Source organism: Thunnus thynnus, chromosome 14 (genome assembly GCF_963924715.1).
Source record: "Thunnus thynnus chromosome 14, fThuThy2.1, whole genome shotgun sequence".
Taxonomy (NCBI): Eukaryota; Metazoa; Chordata; class Actinopteri; order Scombriformes; family Scombridae; genus Thunnus; species Thunnus thynnus.
This window is the reverse complement of record NC_089530.1, coordinates 16,481,891-16,499,968: the sequence shown is the minus strand read 5'-3', so window position 1 is coordinate 16,499,968 and position 18,078 is coordinate 16,481,891. Positions and strand designations below refer to the sequence as shown.

General features: G+C 43.7%; 1 protein-coding gene across 4 annotated transcripts in view; it reads right to left on the bottom strand.

Moving 5' to 3' along the window:
* Window positions 1-18,078, bottom strand: part of dlg5a (discs, large homolog 5a (Drosophila)) — a 37,108-nt gene extending 19,030 nt beyond the window's left edge. For 2 of the 4 annotated variants that reach the window (XM_067610250.1, XM_067610252.1), the window contains exons 1-9: window positions 17,334-18,078; window positions 6,229-6,297; window positions 5,169-5,343; window positions 4,405-4,548; window positions 3,305-3,488; window positions 2,128-2,387; window positions 1,589-1,901; window positions 666-896; window positions 63-247 (exon numbers count right to left, since the gene is read on the bottom strand). In XM_067610250.1, the coding sequence (XP_067466351.1) occupies window positions 63-247; window positions 666-896; window positions 1,589-1,901; window positions 2,128-2,387; window positions 3,305-3,488; window positions 4,405-4,548; window positions 5,169-5,343; window positions 6,229-6,297; window positions 17,334-17,637 (1,865 nt within the window). In that variant the 5' untranslated portion in view covers window positions 17,638-18,078. The remainder of the gene's footprint in view (window positions 1-62; window positions 248-665; window positions 897-1,588; window positions 1,902-2,127; window positions 2,388-3,304; window positions 3,489-4,404; window positions 4,549-5,168; window positions 5,344-6,228; window positions 6,298-17,333) is intronic. The other 2 variants (XM_067610251.1, XM_067610254.1) reach the window with 2 other exon arrangements.

Genomic DNA, 18,078 nt, shown 5'->3' with positions numbered 1-18,078 from the left:
GACATTATCTCACTCTCTCTAACTCTGTCAGGAGTCTTTAACAAACCCGTACACAGACTGACCTTATGCTCTCCCTTTCTGCCACTATTTTGTCCCTCTCTTGGAAGGCCCAGTCCCGTCGACATTTGGCCACCTCGGCTTCCTGTGTGGCTTCCTTCAGTTCCTGGGACATGGCCTCATACTGTTTCCTCAGCATCTCAATCTCCTTGTTGGCTCGCTCCATGTCCAGGGTGGCCGAGTCTTGTTTCTAAGAGGTATATGTGAAGAGGATTGTTCATTAAAACCAGTGTGCTGAATGCTATATTTCTGTTTGTTGCAATATCCCTTTTTAAGACTTTAAAGCGTCTGGTTTTAGAAAATGAAATGTAAAGAAATGAAATATTGATACCAGCAAATGTGGAGACTATCCAGATGTGTGACTCTCAAGCAATGAAAAAAAAGCAAGTCATGATGTCCTTAAGGGTTCAAGTACATGTGACTGTTCAGACAGCCATCTAGTGGGCTGACAGAGGTGTAGACCTAAATCCGCTTACAGGACAATCCACTGACACACTCTAATCCACCAACTGACAGCTCACTGGATCCAAGCTCTTTATCATGTGTCCAACCTTTGACTTTATATTGTCAAATCTAGAGGTGTGGTAGCAGAGGACACGTGCGTTTACCTGTCTGGCCTGATAGTACTCTCGGAGCAACTGATCCCTTTGAATGATGGCCTCCGTCCTCTCCTTCCGGGCCACGTCCCTCTCCTCTCGGACCGTCTCGATGTCCTTGCAGGCCTGGCTCAGCTCCTTCTGGGCCTCGGCTTTGTCCTTCACCTCGTGGCAGTACTTCTCCAGCAGCTCGTTCCTCTCGCAGATGGCCCTGTCGCGGTCCACCAGTGACGAGTTCAACTCCTGCCGCAGAACAAAGGGGGCAAAAACGGAATGAGGGCATCTCAACACTGAGTCATTAATGCGATGTGGGAAAAAAAAATATTTGAGGGCCGACGCAGAGTGATCCAACACTACTTATGAATCTCTTTTGTCTGTCAACCAGAGTGCTCAGAAATATTCTTCAAAAAGGAGGCAGTGGAGCTAAACTATTTTTGTGCAGTGTCCTGGGTGAAAATGGCCTTTGATCCACTGACAAGTGAATGCTTGGCCCAAATACACAAACAGACTCACTAACAACCCCACAAACTGATATTCTCACAGAGGAAATTGTTTAAAACAGACACAGATTTATACTTTTTTTGAAGGATATGATGGAAGCACTGCTGGCTCATCTCAGTGCTCAGTAACTGTCAAGATGATTTCAACCTTCTACCCTCTTGGGGAAAGTGAGAGTGATGCATAATGACAAGGACAGTTTTAAAGAATGCAATATATCCATTTTAGGAAAAGAAATGATTACTTTTACTTTTCATTCAACATGTCTGCAATATATTGGATTCAGTGAGTTAAAGGTTTGCAATCTTGAAATTCATGACTTTCTTAGCTTGACTCTTGATCAGCCTTCAAATTCTTGGCAGAAACTTCTGGACAGTTAAAAAAAAGATATATAAACTTAAGTGTATACTTTTTTTTTACAATCTTAAGTCTGATACCTGTCTGAGTGCCTCCAACTCTTCGCTGGCCACCACCCTCTCTGAAGAGGTGTTTTTGAGTCGGGCCTCGGCCGCCTCCAGCTCCGTCTGCAGCTTGTCCAGCTCCTTGATCACCTGGTCCCTCTCGCTCATGATGAGACGGTACTCGTTGAACACAGAGTCTCTCTCCTCCTTGTACTTCTCGCAGTCCTTGGCCGCCTTCAGCTGCAAGTTCTTGTAGCGCGTCACCTCCGACTGCAGCCGCTCCATCTCCCTCTGCAGCTCCTTGTTCTGGGACGAGGACTTGTTTAGCTCCTGCTGCATTGAATCGAACCTGGGAGGACAGAGGAAGGCGGTGAGGGTTTGAGTGCTGAATTTTATAAGATGCACATATAAAATATCATAGCGGCAGTTGTTTTTATGTGTGTTCACAAAATGTTGGATCGTCACTGCCTCTGCTACACTGATTTAAACACGGTAGGGTGAAAGTAGAAAGACCTTGAACCAAAATATTTGCAACATATCAATCGCTTGGTCTCATCTCGTGTGTGTGCTTTCACCTCCTCATCGAGGTGGAGTACTGCTGCTGGTAGTGCATAGCGGAGTCGCGCTGTTTGAGCAACGCATCCATCTGCTTCTGCAGCCGCCGGTTCTCCTCCTCGGCCTGCTCCAGGCGGCTCAGGTCTGTGTTGTGGTTGGCCACCTTCTCGCTGTAGCGCTTGCTCAGGGCATCATACTCCTTCTTTACGCTTTCCAGCTTGTCCATGGCTGTGTCGTACAGTTTGTTTAACACCTCTGATGAGCCCTTCTCTCTCATTACCTGGCGGGTACAACAAAAAAAAAGTCATATAGTACATCCTTGCAAAACTCAAACTTTTGATGGCTTGAAATAACATTAAAGTCAAGTATTTGCTGTGCCGCACCTAAGCAGCAGATGGCATCAATGTGTAGGCAGGATTCTATTTTTACAGTGCAAGCAAATCCAGTGGCACTCTAAACAATACCTTTTATAGGTTTAAGTGTATTTCATTTGGACATGACCCTGCACATTACTGAGCTGGCCACTGACAAGTAAAACTAAATGACCTGGCCTGCAAAATTATCTGTTTTTATGCGTAGCGTGTCCTTGAGAATGCATTATTCATTCTCGGTGAGACTGCATGTCTCATTACTGTAGGTCTTGCTGATATAGTCTTCCAGATTCCTGGGAGAGCTGCTGTGACCTGAGGGCTGTATTGACCTCGTCTACACAGCATATACTGATCTTGTAGCTACTGTAACGCGGTTTGGGTCAGTGTGCCCTTTGCCCAAGCCAAAGCCTTTTTCCTTCTGCGCTTGCCCTTTTCAGAAATGCTCTGTATGCATTTCCATCTGCTTGGCTGCCCTGTGCTCTTAACCACTGCAGTATTCCCATAGGTGCTGTGTGACACAGCACTGCACAGTGGTCCAATACTGTACAGGTCACAGCACCCTTGTAGTATTCAGTGCATAGAAGACAACAGACCTTCACTTCTTGGATGCCTGAATTGTTTGACTTCAAGAAGTGAAGTTTATTATTGAAAATGTAAAATGCTGTAACAAAAGGAACAAATATTTTTTTGTGAAAAGGCAGTTTGATTTTGTGCATTGGCTCTAGCATTTGTGGCACGCCAGTAAATCTTTGAAGGCAATTCCTGCCATTATAACATCTGGACAACTATAGCAAACACCCCACACATGTGTGTGAGTGGATTGTACCTGCTGTTGCTGCAGCCGGAGGTCTGCCAACTCTTTCTGGTCTTGGCTGTGTAGTCGTTTGAGCTCCTCGCAGTTCTGTTTTAGGTGGTTGTGCTCTCGGACAAGTTGAGCGTTGTCCCTCCTGAGTGTCTCCATCTCCTCCTTCAGCTGCGTCTGTTCACCCAAGACACGGCTGTGCAGCATACTACAGAAACGCAGGAGGAGTAAACACGTGTGTGTGTGTGTAGAAGGAGATGTATTATATATCCAGAGACATACTGGTAGATACCCAGACATGCAGAATAGACATAGAAATTTCAGAAGTTATTTTATGTATGAACATTATGTAAGAGGGGGAGACTATCTGCAAGTTTACCCCTCTAGAAATTTATGACCGAAGTGCAATCGCCTGCTTTATGAAGGGAGTTTAAAATCCCCGCATCATGCCGTCCCTCACTGCTAAATGTTAGGCAGCATAACAGAAAGTAACTTTACACGTCTAATGTAGCATGTCATGTTATCTATATACGACAGGTCTACTTAATTAGAAAGTCGTCGACTTAATTTGACAAGTCATATTTAGCCTCTATCATGTTTGAAAATATTCTAACTAGCTACACTCTCTATCAGCTAATACACCGTATGATCAGCCTCTACGCTCCAGAAATTTTGCCTCGGCTTATGAGCTCTTAGTCTGAACGATTCAATCACATAAATGCCTCCATTTCCAAGCTTTTAAAACCATGCATGTTTTTTTTTTTTTTTTTCCCGTAGTGCCAATTCCTTTTTAATGTGAAAGCCGGCTGTAGCTCCGAGGGATGTTCTTTCAATTAGGTTAATTGCAACACTATGCCAGTATTTGCTCGAATTCCAGTAAAACAATGCAATTAAACGTAATTATTACTACACTAAAAAGCAGCAGGTGGAAGGTGACAGGAAGCTCATCTTACACTCACAGCATTTGCACTTCTATAATGAGTCCTGACACACTGCTGCCATGTGGAAACTGAAGGTGCGTTACACTTATACTGCATAATACAGGTAAATATCTGAGACTAAATGACTTTAAAAGTGTTTTTCACAGCAACGAAAAATGCAAAATAGATAATAATGACACTCACTGGTAGAAGTCAGCCTCCTTTACAGCCTCCTCACACCTCTTGAGTGTTTTGGTGTGCTGGTTCTGGAGAGACTGCAGATCTGCCATGGCCCTCATGCACTGACTTTTCAGACGCTCATAGTCATGACTGGCTTTGGAATTTGGCCTTAAGCAGAAAAACAGCAAGGACACTCTATTAACACTCTATTCGACAACATTGAAGGATAGCGCGGCTGAACACGACTCAGATACGAGGACAGAAAAAAGTGTCGACCTTCCTTTTGTATGAAAATTCATAAGATAGGAATGAATGTTTGACTAAATGTCAACAACACTAAAAAAGTATGCACTGATGTAAGCAATGCAAAATTCTTATCATCTGCAAAAGAAACATCTGGTATCTAGAGTGCATTAAAATTAATTAGGCAGCCAGTGTCGGTGCCCTCTCTCTGCGAGGAAGAGTCAACATTATTCTAAACAGCAGAGAATTACTAGATGCAAACGTGGCAGCCAGAACTGAGGACACTGACATCACAGTTTCTTTAACAACCTAGAAAGTAAACATTACCAGGCGTATACTCTGCAGCTCTGAGAGCAATGAATCTCAGGTTTGAGTCAATAGTTGGATCTGATGTATTTCATTTAGGCAAAAAAAGAGTATACATCATCAGAGTAGTGTAGACAGATTCATAGACATCAGCCAAATAAAAGTGTTCCTGGAGAGGAAAAAAAAAAAAAAAAACCACAACAACAACAACGACTCGGCAGGCGGGCCGGATTTTGCACCTGCAGTCATCGAAGGTGGTCCCGGGTGATGCCAACGCAAGGCGCTTACGGAGCTCGTCCCTCTCCCTGGTCACCTGGCGGAGCTGGAACAAGATGGTGTCCAGGTTGTCGCCGGATGGTCGGTTGTCGTTGATGGCTGGGGGCGGGGAGGACGCTTCTCCGTTAACGGGCGAACCTGCGACAGTGAGCACATTACCGGAGGCTAGGACTGTTGATCAACACGCACTGGGAAAAAAAAAAGTTTCCCCTCCCGATGCATATCATCATTCAGAAGCCTAATATACAGCACATGAGCCCAGATGTCATTAAATTAATCTTCTTGCCTTTATAACTTAATGTTCTACAAGTGCCCTTGCAACCAACTTTAGCATCAGGAGGTGAAAGGGTTTAGTTCCCTCGATGGTCAGGGCAACAACTGCCTGCTATGAGATTCCTATACCATATATTTAAGCAGTAACTTCACACTTTATATACATTTATAATGGTTATTTTAATGTTGTGATTCTATATATCCTGACTGAGGCTGATGTTCACCTGATCCACATCATTTAAAATACTTGCATCATTCTCTTTTACTGTGAGTCCTTTGCCAAAAGAGATTATGACACAAAATTGAATGTCATTAAGGAGTCATTTTCAGGGTTTTGTTTTCATCATAGAAAAGAGCATCCATGGCAGAGGGATTGGGGCAGGAAATCTGAGGATTATGTTCATCTTTGGCTCAACATTTGGCCCTTTTGGAGGTTTATGTAACACAGCTGAGTCATTTGGACCTTTGTCAAAACTGGGGAAAAGCAAGCATGGCAAACTTCCCCCTTAGGGAAACAGGAAGACATTGGGAGGGTGTTATTTGGCCCGATGTGGGGGCTTAAACCAAAACAAAAAACACAACTCGACAGACAATCAGAGATCAAACTATCAGCGTAAGTCATGATGCAGCCACGCTGGTTTATTTAAGCAAACTTTTGCTCTGCTGTGTTGGGAGGTGACACCGAACTTGTCGCACCTGGCACGACACACACACACGACGTAACAGGCGTCTTGGGGTCGTTATACGTACCGACGCTACTGAGGGAGCTGCTGCTTTCTGAGTCAGAGGGCATGGTGGAGAGGACGCTGTACGTGGAACCTGCCGAGAGACAAAGGCCAAGAAGAAGGGGATACATTCAGAGATCAAGCAGTTATAGATTGACCAACCAATTAAGCAAAAGCCTGAATTAATTGCTTGTACAGTGCGGAGAGCGATGCATATAACAAAGTCAGCTTCATATTCCCTGCACAGTTGTATGATAAATGCGGTGCAGGGGTTTATACTCGGAATAATAACTTCCAACGCTCCTTCTTAGCGGCTCTATATTATCACTCCAGACTGCCGTCGTCATTAAACTGCTTTTCCCTCACTGTGCACTCTGCCTTGCTTTGATGTATAGTCCCTGTATGTTTCTGCTACACAGGCAGAATGTCACGGCTGAAATGGGATTTTCTCTTTTTATGTCAAGCACATAGAGTGAGAGAGGCAGAGAGAGAGAGAAAGAAAATGATTCTCCGTCTGAATAGCTGTACACACCGTTAAGCTGGGGGATATTTCACACGGGCTACCACAATCCATAGGAGAGGCTATGCAGATCCCCATTATACTGCAGAGTCCCTGCTCCAAAAGGGCAACATAAACATGGCTGACAACACAGACGGAATTTTTTTTTTTTTTGGAAAAAGACAAATCTTAGACTTGGTGTTTATTGCAGAAGGCATCACCTACTGTTTGTAGACTAAAGACATAGTTTAGTCTTCAAAAACTTTCCTAAAAAAAAGGAGCAGATGGGTTTTTTTTACGGTTTTTCAGCCTGATTTTACATCCCCACACATCCAAATGTTGCTGTGTTACCTGCTGCAAAAAAAAGACACTGATCACCATAATCTACACTGGAAAAGGTTCCTTTTGCAACCAATCACAGCTCAGGAAACGCTTCCCAGTAAATTTCGAAAAGAAAAAAAATGAGAGGAAAGCACAAATAAGCTGCTTAGAGTCCCTCTAAATGGAGTATATACAATCAACGCTTGCTTGCTTAAAATGAAAAAAAAAAAAAAAAAGGAATCAAAAAACATCAACAATTCCAGGATTAAAAAAAAAAACATATGGAGTGAAAATAATCAGTCTTATGTAAACTGATTATTTGAACAAGCATAAAACAGCGCAGTGAGACACGGATGATAGTAATCTAATGTGTTATATGCCCACCAAACACATGAACAAAGTCTTCCTGTGTACGGGGGTTTAAGAGAGCAGGGGAATTGTAGTTGCCTTTGTCAGCAGCAGGCAATAGATTGATGCCAACTGTTCTAGATCTCCATCTCAGTCTTTGCCTCCCCACTGGGTTTTGCTACAGCTCTGGCTCCAGCCCTCAATGTGTGACAAGGCCAAGCCTAATTAACTATGAGCTCTGTGCGACTGAGCCACTCCATCTTAGACCCTGCAGACAGAGCGGAGGAGAGGGGGGCAAGAGGGGAAACAAGGGGGAAAGGCACGGAGCAGAGGAGGACAGATGAAAGGAGATAGCCTAACTTAGTCGCAAAAAAAAAAAGAGAGATAAGAAGGGAGGGTGTTTGAGAGACAAAGAGAAACAGAAGTAAGGGAAGAGACTGTGGAAAAAAAAAGGGAGAGGAGCAGGGCGGAAAGGCTTTTAATCTGTTCTGACGTTCCCTGATGCTCAACACTTTTAGTCTGCGAAGTGCTCAGGGCGCGCAGCTTTGATTTCATATTGTTCCATCAGACGTGATGAGAACCACTCTGGGGCTGCACATCATTACTTCTCTCTATGCAAAAGCCTCATGCTCATTTCCATGGTTGCAATGAAAAGGCAACTGACTTCTTGAACCCGGTATACGGCTGAACAGGTCTCGGAGTTAAAAAAAAAAAAAAAAAAAAAAAGACGTGAGCTTACAGAGAGGTACTGTGCCAGCTCAGCTGAAGGATGAATCATTTTGAAAATACTGTACGACGTCAGGAGGAGCTCGGCGCCGGAAAAAGCCTGAAAACGTCGCTTCTTGAATGTTTTATTTTGTGATTTGGAAAGCTAAAAAAAAAAAAAAAACACTCAGATAGATTGAAATCCCAGTAATCTCTATGACTGAGGACAATCGCCAGCTGTAACTCCCACGGATGAGGGGGAAGAAAAAAAAAAAAAAAAAATTCTGGGACAATCCTCAGTATCACACCATCTGATTTGGCTACAAGGACAAACATGTGCACCACCATTCCCATATTTAGATCAGTGTCATGGGCTGATTAGCTAACCCCGTTAGCACGGCAACAAATGCAGTATGGATTGCATGTCAGCTATCCGGTGTCCGATGGGTCAGCGGCATTAGCCTTTTTCCAACAGACTTTTAATCATCGATAGCAATTAGCAGCAGCCGCGGTCAGAGAAGCTGATCATTTGTAAACATGTTCGCTGCATCAATAACGCATGCATCCATTAGGGCAGGATAGATTTAATGATCTACAGTGGTCAAACCAGTTTCTGTCGTAAATCTGTCGGAATGGACGCGTCAGGCCTGAGAAATTGTATCTAACATTCAGATTAATTTCTAACAGATGGATACATCATGACAGACTTCATCAGGGGCCATTAGATATGGTAACATGGAGCGAGCAGCTGCTACTGACTTCCATCAAAAAGACACACTCTAAAAAAAGGTGAGAAATATTACAGCGGAGGACCTGAGGCGACATTAACAAAGGCCTGTCGCTATGATGTAAGTAGGTCATGGTAGTGCTCGCCCCTAACTCTACCTTAGGGGTTCCACTTCCTCCCTCCCTCCCTCCCCCCCCGCCTCCTCCTCTCTCTCCTCCACTCTCCTCCACTCTCCTCTCTGCTTTCCCTCCCGATCAAGTGATGCGCTCAGCAACCAACAGTTGCTTCAGACAACCAGATTATGTTCTCCAGCGCATAAAGCGACATGACACGCGTTGCCATGGTGAACCTGGATGAGAGGAATAGTAAATTCTGCAGCAGCGTGGTGGTGAGAAAAAAAAAAAAAGTGCATAAGAGTTGAAGAGGCTGGTGGAGGAGAGCCTTATCAAAGAAAGATGCGAAGTCTGGCTTCCACCGTCGGGTGAGGCTGAATTATTCATCGGTTCCAGAAAATTCTCTTATCTGACAATGAGAGCGTCTCCCCCCCCGAAAACATTAAAACACATATGATCATCATCACAGCTGGACTTTGCTGCTTAAATCTCCCTTTATCAAAAAAATATATTAACAAGCCTTGAAACTATGGATTTGATGCAGCTAAGGCGTCTGTTCCGTTACCAAAAAACACGAAACACTACATTTTCAGGGCCACTTGGTTAAAAGAGCAGCATTAGCATTCCAAAAATAATACTGTGCGCTATTCTTTATTAGCTGCTGTCAGCTCTCCTTACTGTCAGTGAGCAGTAGTGATTAAAAAAAAAAAAAAAGTCACACACCGAGAGGCGAGCAGAGTCCAAATAGTCTTTGAGCTCTCATTTTTGTGTCCTCAGCTTCACAGCCATTAAACTACGGAAGTGCAAATAATAGCAACACTAATGATATGGTTGAAACTTACCCACTCATGTTACACTGTGCTTAAGTGAAGCAGAAGGAGGATGTGTTAGCTTTAAGCCAAGAAGCAGAAACTAGCTTTTTTTTTTTCTTTTTTCCTCATCCTGGAACTCTAATTCCTGTCTTTGGTTCAGTCAGTCTGCCTCCATACTGGTTCTTACACCTTAACTCTGGATATTCACAGATATTGAGAGCCAATTTAAATTTATTTCTGTGTGTAGCTGACTGGGAGGTTTTTGTATGTGTCAGGTAACATGAGGCTGTTAATACACATTACTTTTAACTATGGAGACATTGATAAACCAACATTATTTTAAGACTTTAGACACGTTATTATTGTTCTATAAGCTTTATAAAATTACCAGTTTTACCTCATACCTTATAGTAAAGTTAAGTAACTATTAGAAGGATGTGTTTGACTTCTCCGTGCTAATTTCAGAAGGCTTTGAAGGAAAGTCTCATACAAAATACAGAGTATGGGAGCCTCTTCTTTTTTTTTTTTGGAAGAGAGCTGTCTGTGTGTTTCAGGTCTGCCATGCCCCTCTCTGCCTGCTTGGATCGCCCGCACCTGATCTGCGTCTGATGGTCAGTGGAGCTGTATATCAACTCCACTGGACCGGTGCTTCTTCCCGTTTTGCCGCTGAGCTGCTGGTTGGGCTGGTTGCTGTTCATACTCTGTGTTGCTGTCAGCACTTTCATACAGCTCTGTGTGACTGGTAGATGATTTTCAGGAACCGTTTTGCTTGATCATGTCAGTATCATCGCTGTTACCAACCGACATATCGGATCCCCCTATTTTGAGAAGGGGAGGTGATTTTTCAGAACCGACTCACTGAGCGAGAATCACATGAGTGCGTTCACATGTGTATTAATATCCTGGTTATGATCAGGTTTTTGGAGTATCCTGGTTATGTTTAGAGCATGTAAACACCTTATCTGGGTTTCTGAACATTCTTTGTTGGTACAGAACATAGTGGCTGAGATGGTGAGAAATCAAGACACGACTGCACACGGATGATCAGAAACCTGGATACTAGATACCCGAATGTGATCTAAACCAGGATAAGACTCATGGAGTGAAAGATTTGAACTTTATCATACACCTGTATCCTACAACAAAATCTGTTTGAAGGCTACTAGTGTTAAAATCTGCAAAGAAACACGACTCCTTTGTCCAATTCCCTCCCTGCACTCTGGGACTTCCAGTAAGCCATGCAGTGGGCCTAACTTCTAGGGAGGCAATGACACCACAGGCCAGGATTCTGGGCAGTAAGCCAGTGAAGCCTTGCTGCTCGAGTAAAGGATTGGTCATCTGATTTAAGGAGTCTACACTAAGCATAAACATGAGAGACATCCAACATGATGACTCCATGAGCCAGGATTACTCCAACGCACGCACAGCGCCTGACTCACGGCTCCATGTTCATCTGGGCCTGTGGTCACACTGACCCACCTTTTTCACTCATAGGGTCAAGACTGTCTCAAAATAACATCTTCCTCGGATGCAACCTAACACTTATTTTGGGTTTGAGTAAACACTTAAGGACGTGAAGTGGAAAAACAAGGAGATGCGTAGAAGAAGACCTAAAAGGCTTTCAGCCAGGCAGATCTGTCAGAACTGCTGAGCAGCACCAAAGTCCAAAAAACGCACTTGAGTGCAATCCAGCCCGGCTTATTATCAGCAAGCCATAATGGGTCTTCTCTCCGCAAAGAACCCTAGCTCAGCATAAATGAGACATAATTTCGTTGTGAACAGCTTGCCTGTGCCAGGGGTAGGGTCAAAAACAAAAAGGTGAAAGATGTCTGCAACATGTCCTCCAAATGCTCTGCTACTAAGATAAGCCAAAGGCAGCCAAAAAAAAAAAAAAAAAAAAAAAAGCCTGTCTGTGTGGAATAAACCCACTACTGGAATTTGGACAATCTTGGTGACATTCCTTTCTCTTTTAATAACAAGGGAGACTATGTTGATTCAGATAGCATTTTCATAGTGTGTTGAGATAATTCAGTGATTAAACTGCACCATAATTTTGTAAAAAGGTCACCGAGGAAAAGAATCTATTATAGAAGATGATAATCAGACTGTAGATGTGACATGTAGGCCTTTGATATACAACAATTATGAGCGATAAAAAATGTGTTGCGCTGCGATCCCGTACAGCTAATTGTGTAAAACATCTGACTGATTTGGGCCCTTCAAATGTCAGGAAATAACTCATTATGTTTTCCATGAAGTGAAAAAAAAGCAATAATCAAAAATTCCAGTAGGGGTTTATTTCCCACTCATGCAATTAATATTAAAAACATAAGCACTAATTGTACTTCAAGGCGTTTTGGTCAAAATACAGGCTGTCTTGCCTTATTTTCTAAAGGGGCATACCGTGTAAACCCAAAATACTTCATTTGATTTCAATGACCTTTGTTGCCAGTCATCCCTTGTTCTTATTTCTAATCTGTAAAAAGAGTGGAGGCACTTAATGCAATAATCGCCATCTCGTTTGCTGGTGATTATACTGTGGGTCAAATTTGACCTGGGGTCACGCGCCAAAAACTGGAAGATAAATGACTCCAAGTGTAGGCCAGAGAGATAAAGAGGTAGAGAATTAAACAGATGGAGGGAGAGACAACGCAAGTGGAGGGTGGTAGAGAAAGCTAGTACGCCATGGTGGTGAGGAAAGGAGAGGAGAGGAGAGGAGAGGAGGAGGAGGGATAGAAAGAAAATACAGCAGAACAAAGCATAAAACAGTGAAAAAGAAAAAAGCCTGGTAGAGTTGGGGGGGTAATGGGTGGGTGGGGGTAAGACAAAGAGAGAAACTGTTTATTTCCATGACTTCATAGCGCTGGTAAACATTTAGATCCTGGCATTTCCTCTACCTTGTGGGGTAATTAGGAAGTGGAGGAACATGTGTAAAATGGTAATGAAGTCCTGTTCCACAGTACAGCCTCCTGGCTGTGGTTCGCACATTCAGAGTGTAGATAAACCTGCCATCAGACATTAATGCAAAAGTGAAAAAATATACAAATGTATTTTTACACTAAAAAGATGCAAGAATAATAGAACTAAATTGGAACAATAACACCATTGACCCAGTGGAAGTACTAAGGTTCAAACTTCTCACTGACCTGCATCTCAGGCCTTGATCAGATAGATTTATTGACATTACTGACAAGCAACACTATTCTATAGACACTGCCAATTATAACTCAGGTAAAACTAATGATCTCATTACTAATTAATCTAGATTACTTTTTCAATAATTCAAATAATCATTTAGTCTATAAAATTAGGGCTGCAACTAATGTTTATGTTCAATAGATTTATTATTTTCTCAATGAATCCATTAGTTGTTTGGTCGATAAAATGTCAGAAAATGGTGAAAAATGTTGATCACTGTTCCCCAAAGCCCAAGGTGACGTCCTCAAATGTCAGGATGTTAGGTTACTATCATAGAGGACTAAAGGAAGCAAAAAACATTAAAATTTGGGAAGCTGGAATCAGAGAATTTGGACATTTTCCTCTTAAAAATAACTCAAAATGATTAATCAATCATCAGAATAGTTGTCGGTTAATTTAATAGTTGGCAACTAATCGATTAATCGTTGCAGCTCTATATAAAATCACAAAAAAAAAAAGTAAACAATGTCCATCCCACTTCCCCTGAGGACACGATGACATCTTCAAATAGCTTATTTTGTCCAACCAACCATCTGAAATACAAATGACTTCAATTTACTATCATAAAACAGAGAAAAGCAGCAAATTCTCACATCTGAAAAGCAGAAATGTCTGCATATTAGCATTTAGTTCACAAAAGCACAAATGATTAATTGATTATAAATATTACGGCTGATGAATTTTTGATTGCTCGACTAATCTTTCCAGCGCTAAACTATACAGTCCACAGACGGCTGCTGGTAGGCTTTCAGTTCCATCAAGACTACTTACACCACAGCATACAGACAACTCGTCCCATTTCAACTGAAGCCCGCATTGCTGGTTGTACGAGAGACACTGCAATGTAATAAAACACACTGACAACTCATATAAAATGTGATCTACTCAAATGTCATCAATCACATCTAAGCAGAAACATCGGTTAACAGCAGAGGAATTGATGGCTTCCTCTGCACACCGGGAACACAACATGAGGGGAATGTAGGGAGGGAAAAAAAAAGCAGTGAGGGGAAAAAAAAAAAAAGAGTGTGGGGTGACGAGGTGAGTGACAATGTGCGTCACCGAGTGACAGAAACTGACACAGACAGAGAGAGAGGAAGAAAGTGAAGCCAGGTCCGAGCCCATGGGAGATATTTAAGAGCAGCGGTCGTGACAAGAGCGTTCAGGGTCATAACTCACTCTGTCTGTCCACTGTGGTTTATGGAGTGGGACAGAAACTGGTTGACAGAGAGGACAGCAACCCCCCCCCCCACACCCCTCCTCCCTGTCCCCTCCCCATCACCACCAACACACACTGACTATGTCCTAGGCTGCTGTACACAGAGCAAGCTGCTGACTGGGCACTTTGGGCCTGCTCAACTTCTCAACAAAAGGCCTGTTGTCTCCCTCTCTCTTGCTCCCTCTTCCTATCACCCTCCTCTGTCTCTCTGGTGTGTCCCTCCATTTAAGTGTGTGGAGAAATGAAACCAATCAGTGGGGGCGGGAGGGGGTGGGGGTGGTGGTGGTGGTGGTGGTATAATGACTCAGAGATAAGAGAAAGTTTAAAGGAGTGGATGGTGAGTCAGAAAAAAAAAAAAAAAAAAAGGCGGCAAACCAAGACGGTGAGAAAAAGAAAGCAAAACAGACAACAGAAGAAGAAGAGTGTGGATGTTGCATCCCTGTCAGGAAGAATTGTGTCGCTCTCCTCTCGGAGTTGGTTTAAATCACTGTCACCAGCCCTTCAATCTGAAAAGAGCGGGCAGGGGCGCGGGGGGGGGGGGATGTGCAGGTATATCTCCTCTGCTACTCCTTCAGGTAGAACATAGTCCATGTAAGCGCAGGAGGGGGGGATGAGAGCGCACAATCCCAGGCATGAAATCGACTTGATTGCAGCAGCTTGGATTTATGAAATGAATTCAGTTCAGGTTGAGAGAACACAGAAATATGCTCTCGCTCTACGATATAACAGGACCCAAACTTCATTCATACTCATACTGAGTGAATCTGCAGTTTCATTTGAGTTTGAGAATTTGTTAAAAAAAAAAAAAAAAGACAAAACAGTGATTCACAGTCTCCTGACATAGTGATGCACAGAACAGGCTAAATAATCAATGTTTTGATTATATGTGCTCTGCAGCAGATGTGTTAAGAGTTTGCCAGTAAAACACTAATAATTTACAGATACCAAGCTTTAAACAATTGAGCATTTGTGTGTGCATCTGTGTGCTTTTTTCCTTTGGGCTGAGGATGTTTCTTTGGAGTTCGGATGATTTCATATGCGTGCGTGCATGGAGGCTCAGCTGGCAAAGACGGCGCATCTGAGAACAAGAGCGGGCAGGCAGCATGAGAGGAGGACGAGTTGAGAGCAGGTTGCTATCAGCAAGACTCATCACACACACACACACATACACACTCAGATTCCCTCTCTCCTCACACACACACACACACACGCACGCACGCACACCCTGTGTCGTTCACAGACACACCAGGGCTCGGAGGATTTCATCCCTATGTGCTGTTTCTCCTCGCCTCTTTGCCTGAAGGTGCTCAGTGAGCGGCTTGTCTTCGGTCTCTCACAAGTGTGGTTAAAACGCAGTAATCGCATCAGCCGAATCACTACACCAAAAGATAATAAAAAGCACATTTAAAAAAAAAACAAACAAAAAAAAAAAAACCCCACCACAACACTTGAGTAGAAACACAGGCAGCCAAGAGCGTGGCGGCTAATACACGGGGCTGTGGAGGCATGATAAAGCGTGTCTCACAGAGAGGGTTGACACCAGAGAGAGGAGAGCAGGGCCTAATCCTCTGTTGAATAACCACAGGCTGAGTAGCCAGACTCACTACTGGTACTCACTCTTTCCTCGCACAGGGCAGGTTAACACTGAGGCCCAGTGCTACAGTCTATAAAGGTGTGTGAAGAAAAAGCCCAAATCCTCATTGTCGAGGCCTGCCAAATTCAAGGGACTAACGTAGAGACTGTTTTTGCAGGTGCTCACAGGTGAACGGTATCTCTGTAGCAGCAACACTCAATACAAGGAAGTAATAAAGCTTAAGGAAGCATTAGTGGTCAAGTCAGCAGAGCAGCAAGACACCCACTCAGCATTACCTGCTGAGGTCTGCTTGCTGCTAGTAGTACATGACAACTTGGCAGCTGTATACTACGGATCACATTGTGTATTAACAAGTGGCCTAAACGTTCATACAAAGCTCCAGTTGTGTTAAAATGAGCTGCCAGATTGCCTGCATGGTTGCTTTACCTGCGGTATATGTCAAAAGGAGAGGCATTGCTCTGCATCTCTTCCCCGCTTTCGGATCTCAAGGCTCATCCTGCATTCAGGCCCTGAGGGCATGACACTGGTTGTGAGTAAGCCACTGGGCTTCAGTCATTCAGACAAAGCAAAACAGGCAAAACTAGACAAGGCTTTTACACTTGGTTGCCCTTTGTCTCTGTGCAACAACAACCGAAACCGCTCAAGTGTGAGGAGAGAGTATAAATCAAAACGAGCACAGTGAATATACTGTAATTAAAATGTAGATTTATTGCAGCACTGGAGGTTAAATCTGTGCATCTGCAATGATGCCAGCGCAGTTCTCTCTCTCTCTCTCTCTCTCTCTCTCTCTCCCCCCAAATGGGAGCATGGACTGATCTCCACCATGCTTTAGGTTTGTAAGCATGCGTGGATAGGCTGCACACACACACACACACACACACACACACATACACCCATGTGCAGGTCGATATGGACCAACACCCGTTGTCATGGAAACAAGTCAGGCTACCTAATGTACCATAACCATATCATGCCACTGATAACAAATTGAAGTTGGTGTTGGATACTAGTGAATTGATCTTGTTTTTTTTTTTCTCAGAGTAATGCACAAATATCACAGACCGCATTTAGTAGAAATCCTCACACATGTACACCACACCTGGGCCAAGCCAACTCTGCATCATAGATGTGTGATCTGTGTATTGCAGTGGACTGGGAGTAAGCCTTTTAGGGCAGGAGAGCTTAGAGTCCTCAGCTGAATTAATCACAAGCAGTGCACTAGAGTCTGCAGGCCATAGTGAATATTTAGTTTAAAAACAGGCCATTGCATTGGGTTTTATACATTTTAACAGAACATAATGTTGCACTCAGTGATTGTAAATGTGTAACTAATGTGTATTGTAAGGTACACGTCTTCCTGCACTCACAACCTACACATGAACCTTTGTTATCTTTCTACGCCGTTTTATTTATTTATTCTTTGCTAATAAACAGCTCCAAGCCTTGCTGTTATGAAGCTGACCATACACAGTCTTCTTGCGCCAGACCACCCAGATTGTCCTCATGGGGAAGGGCTATGCAGTGGATGGTCCACTCGTCCCCGGATACAAATCAAAGCATGCTCATGTAGTAGTTCGTGTGTCTCGGCTCTTACCGGTGGAGTGGTCCACAGGTCCCCCGCCGTTGTTGCTGAACAGGGCAGTATACAGGTCAGGGTATGCCTTCTCCAGGGCCACACACAGGTCGAGGAAATGGTCGCTCTCCTTGTTCATCAGCATCTTCAAAAGGTGGTCTACTTTCTCGGCGCTGGACGAACAGTTCTGGTCCAGCTCGAACCTATCGAGTTGACTCAAGGTACCAGAAACGATCAGCAGCTCGATCACTCGGTCCGCATCTGTTATGGACTCCAGTAAGTTCTGGTGGCACTGGTCTAGCAACTCTTTGTGCTTTGGCTCCATTGCTATCCGCTGTAGTTCCGTAGCTTCCCAGCTAACCCAGACGGCCAAGTGGATGTAATATCCTTCCCGATCAAAAGTACCGAGCGATTATTGAACTCAACTTGTCGCGGCTTGCAGAAGTTCGCCGGAGCCACCACGGCATTAGGTTGCACGGGAGATCAATTTTTATAGCATATTGAAAAAGGCACAAGAAGCCATATTTGTTGCCCAAGGCTGTTGACTGCACTAAACAGCGATACATTTTCCCATCTTACTCGTGTGTGGCAGTTCAGGTCGTTTTTTGCTTCCCCTCTGAGTACGCTTCAGCCGAACACATTTTCCTCTTCTTGTGTATCATTTAATGCGCCCTTCGCCGACTCAACTGCTGGGAAAAGTCACGTAACTCCGCCGCTGATCCTCAGTTACAGTGTATCCTCCGCCATGTCTGGGCAACTCAGCAGC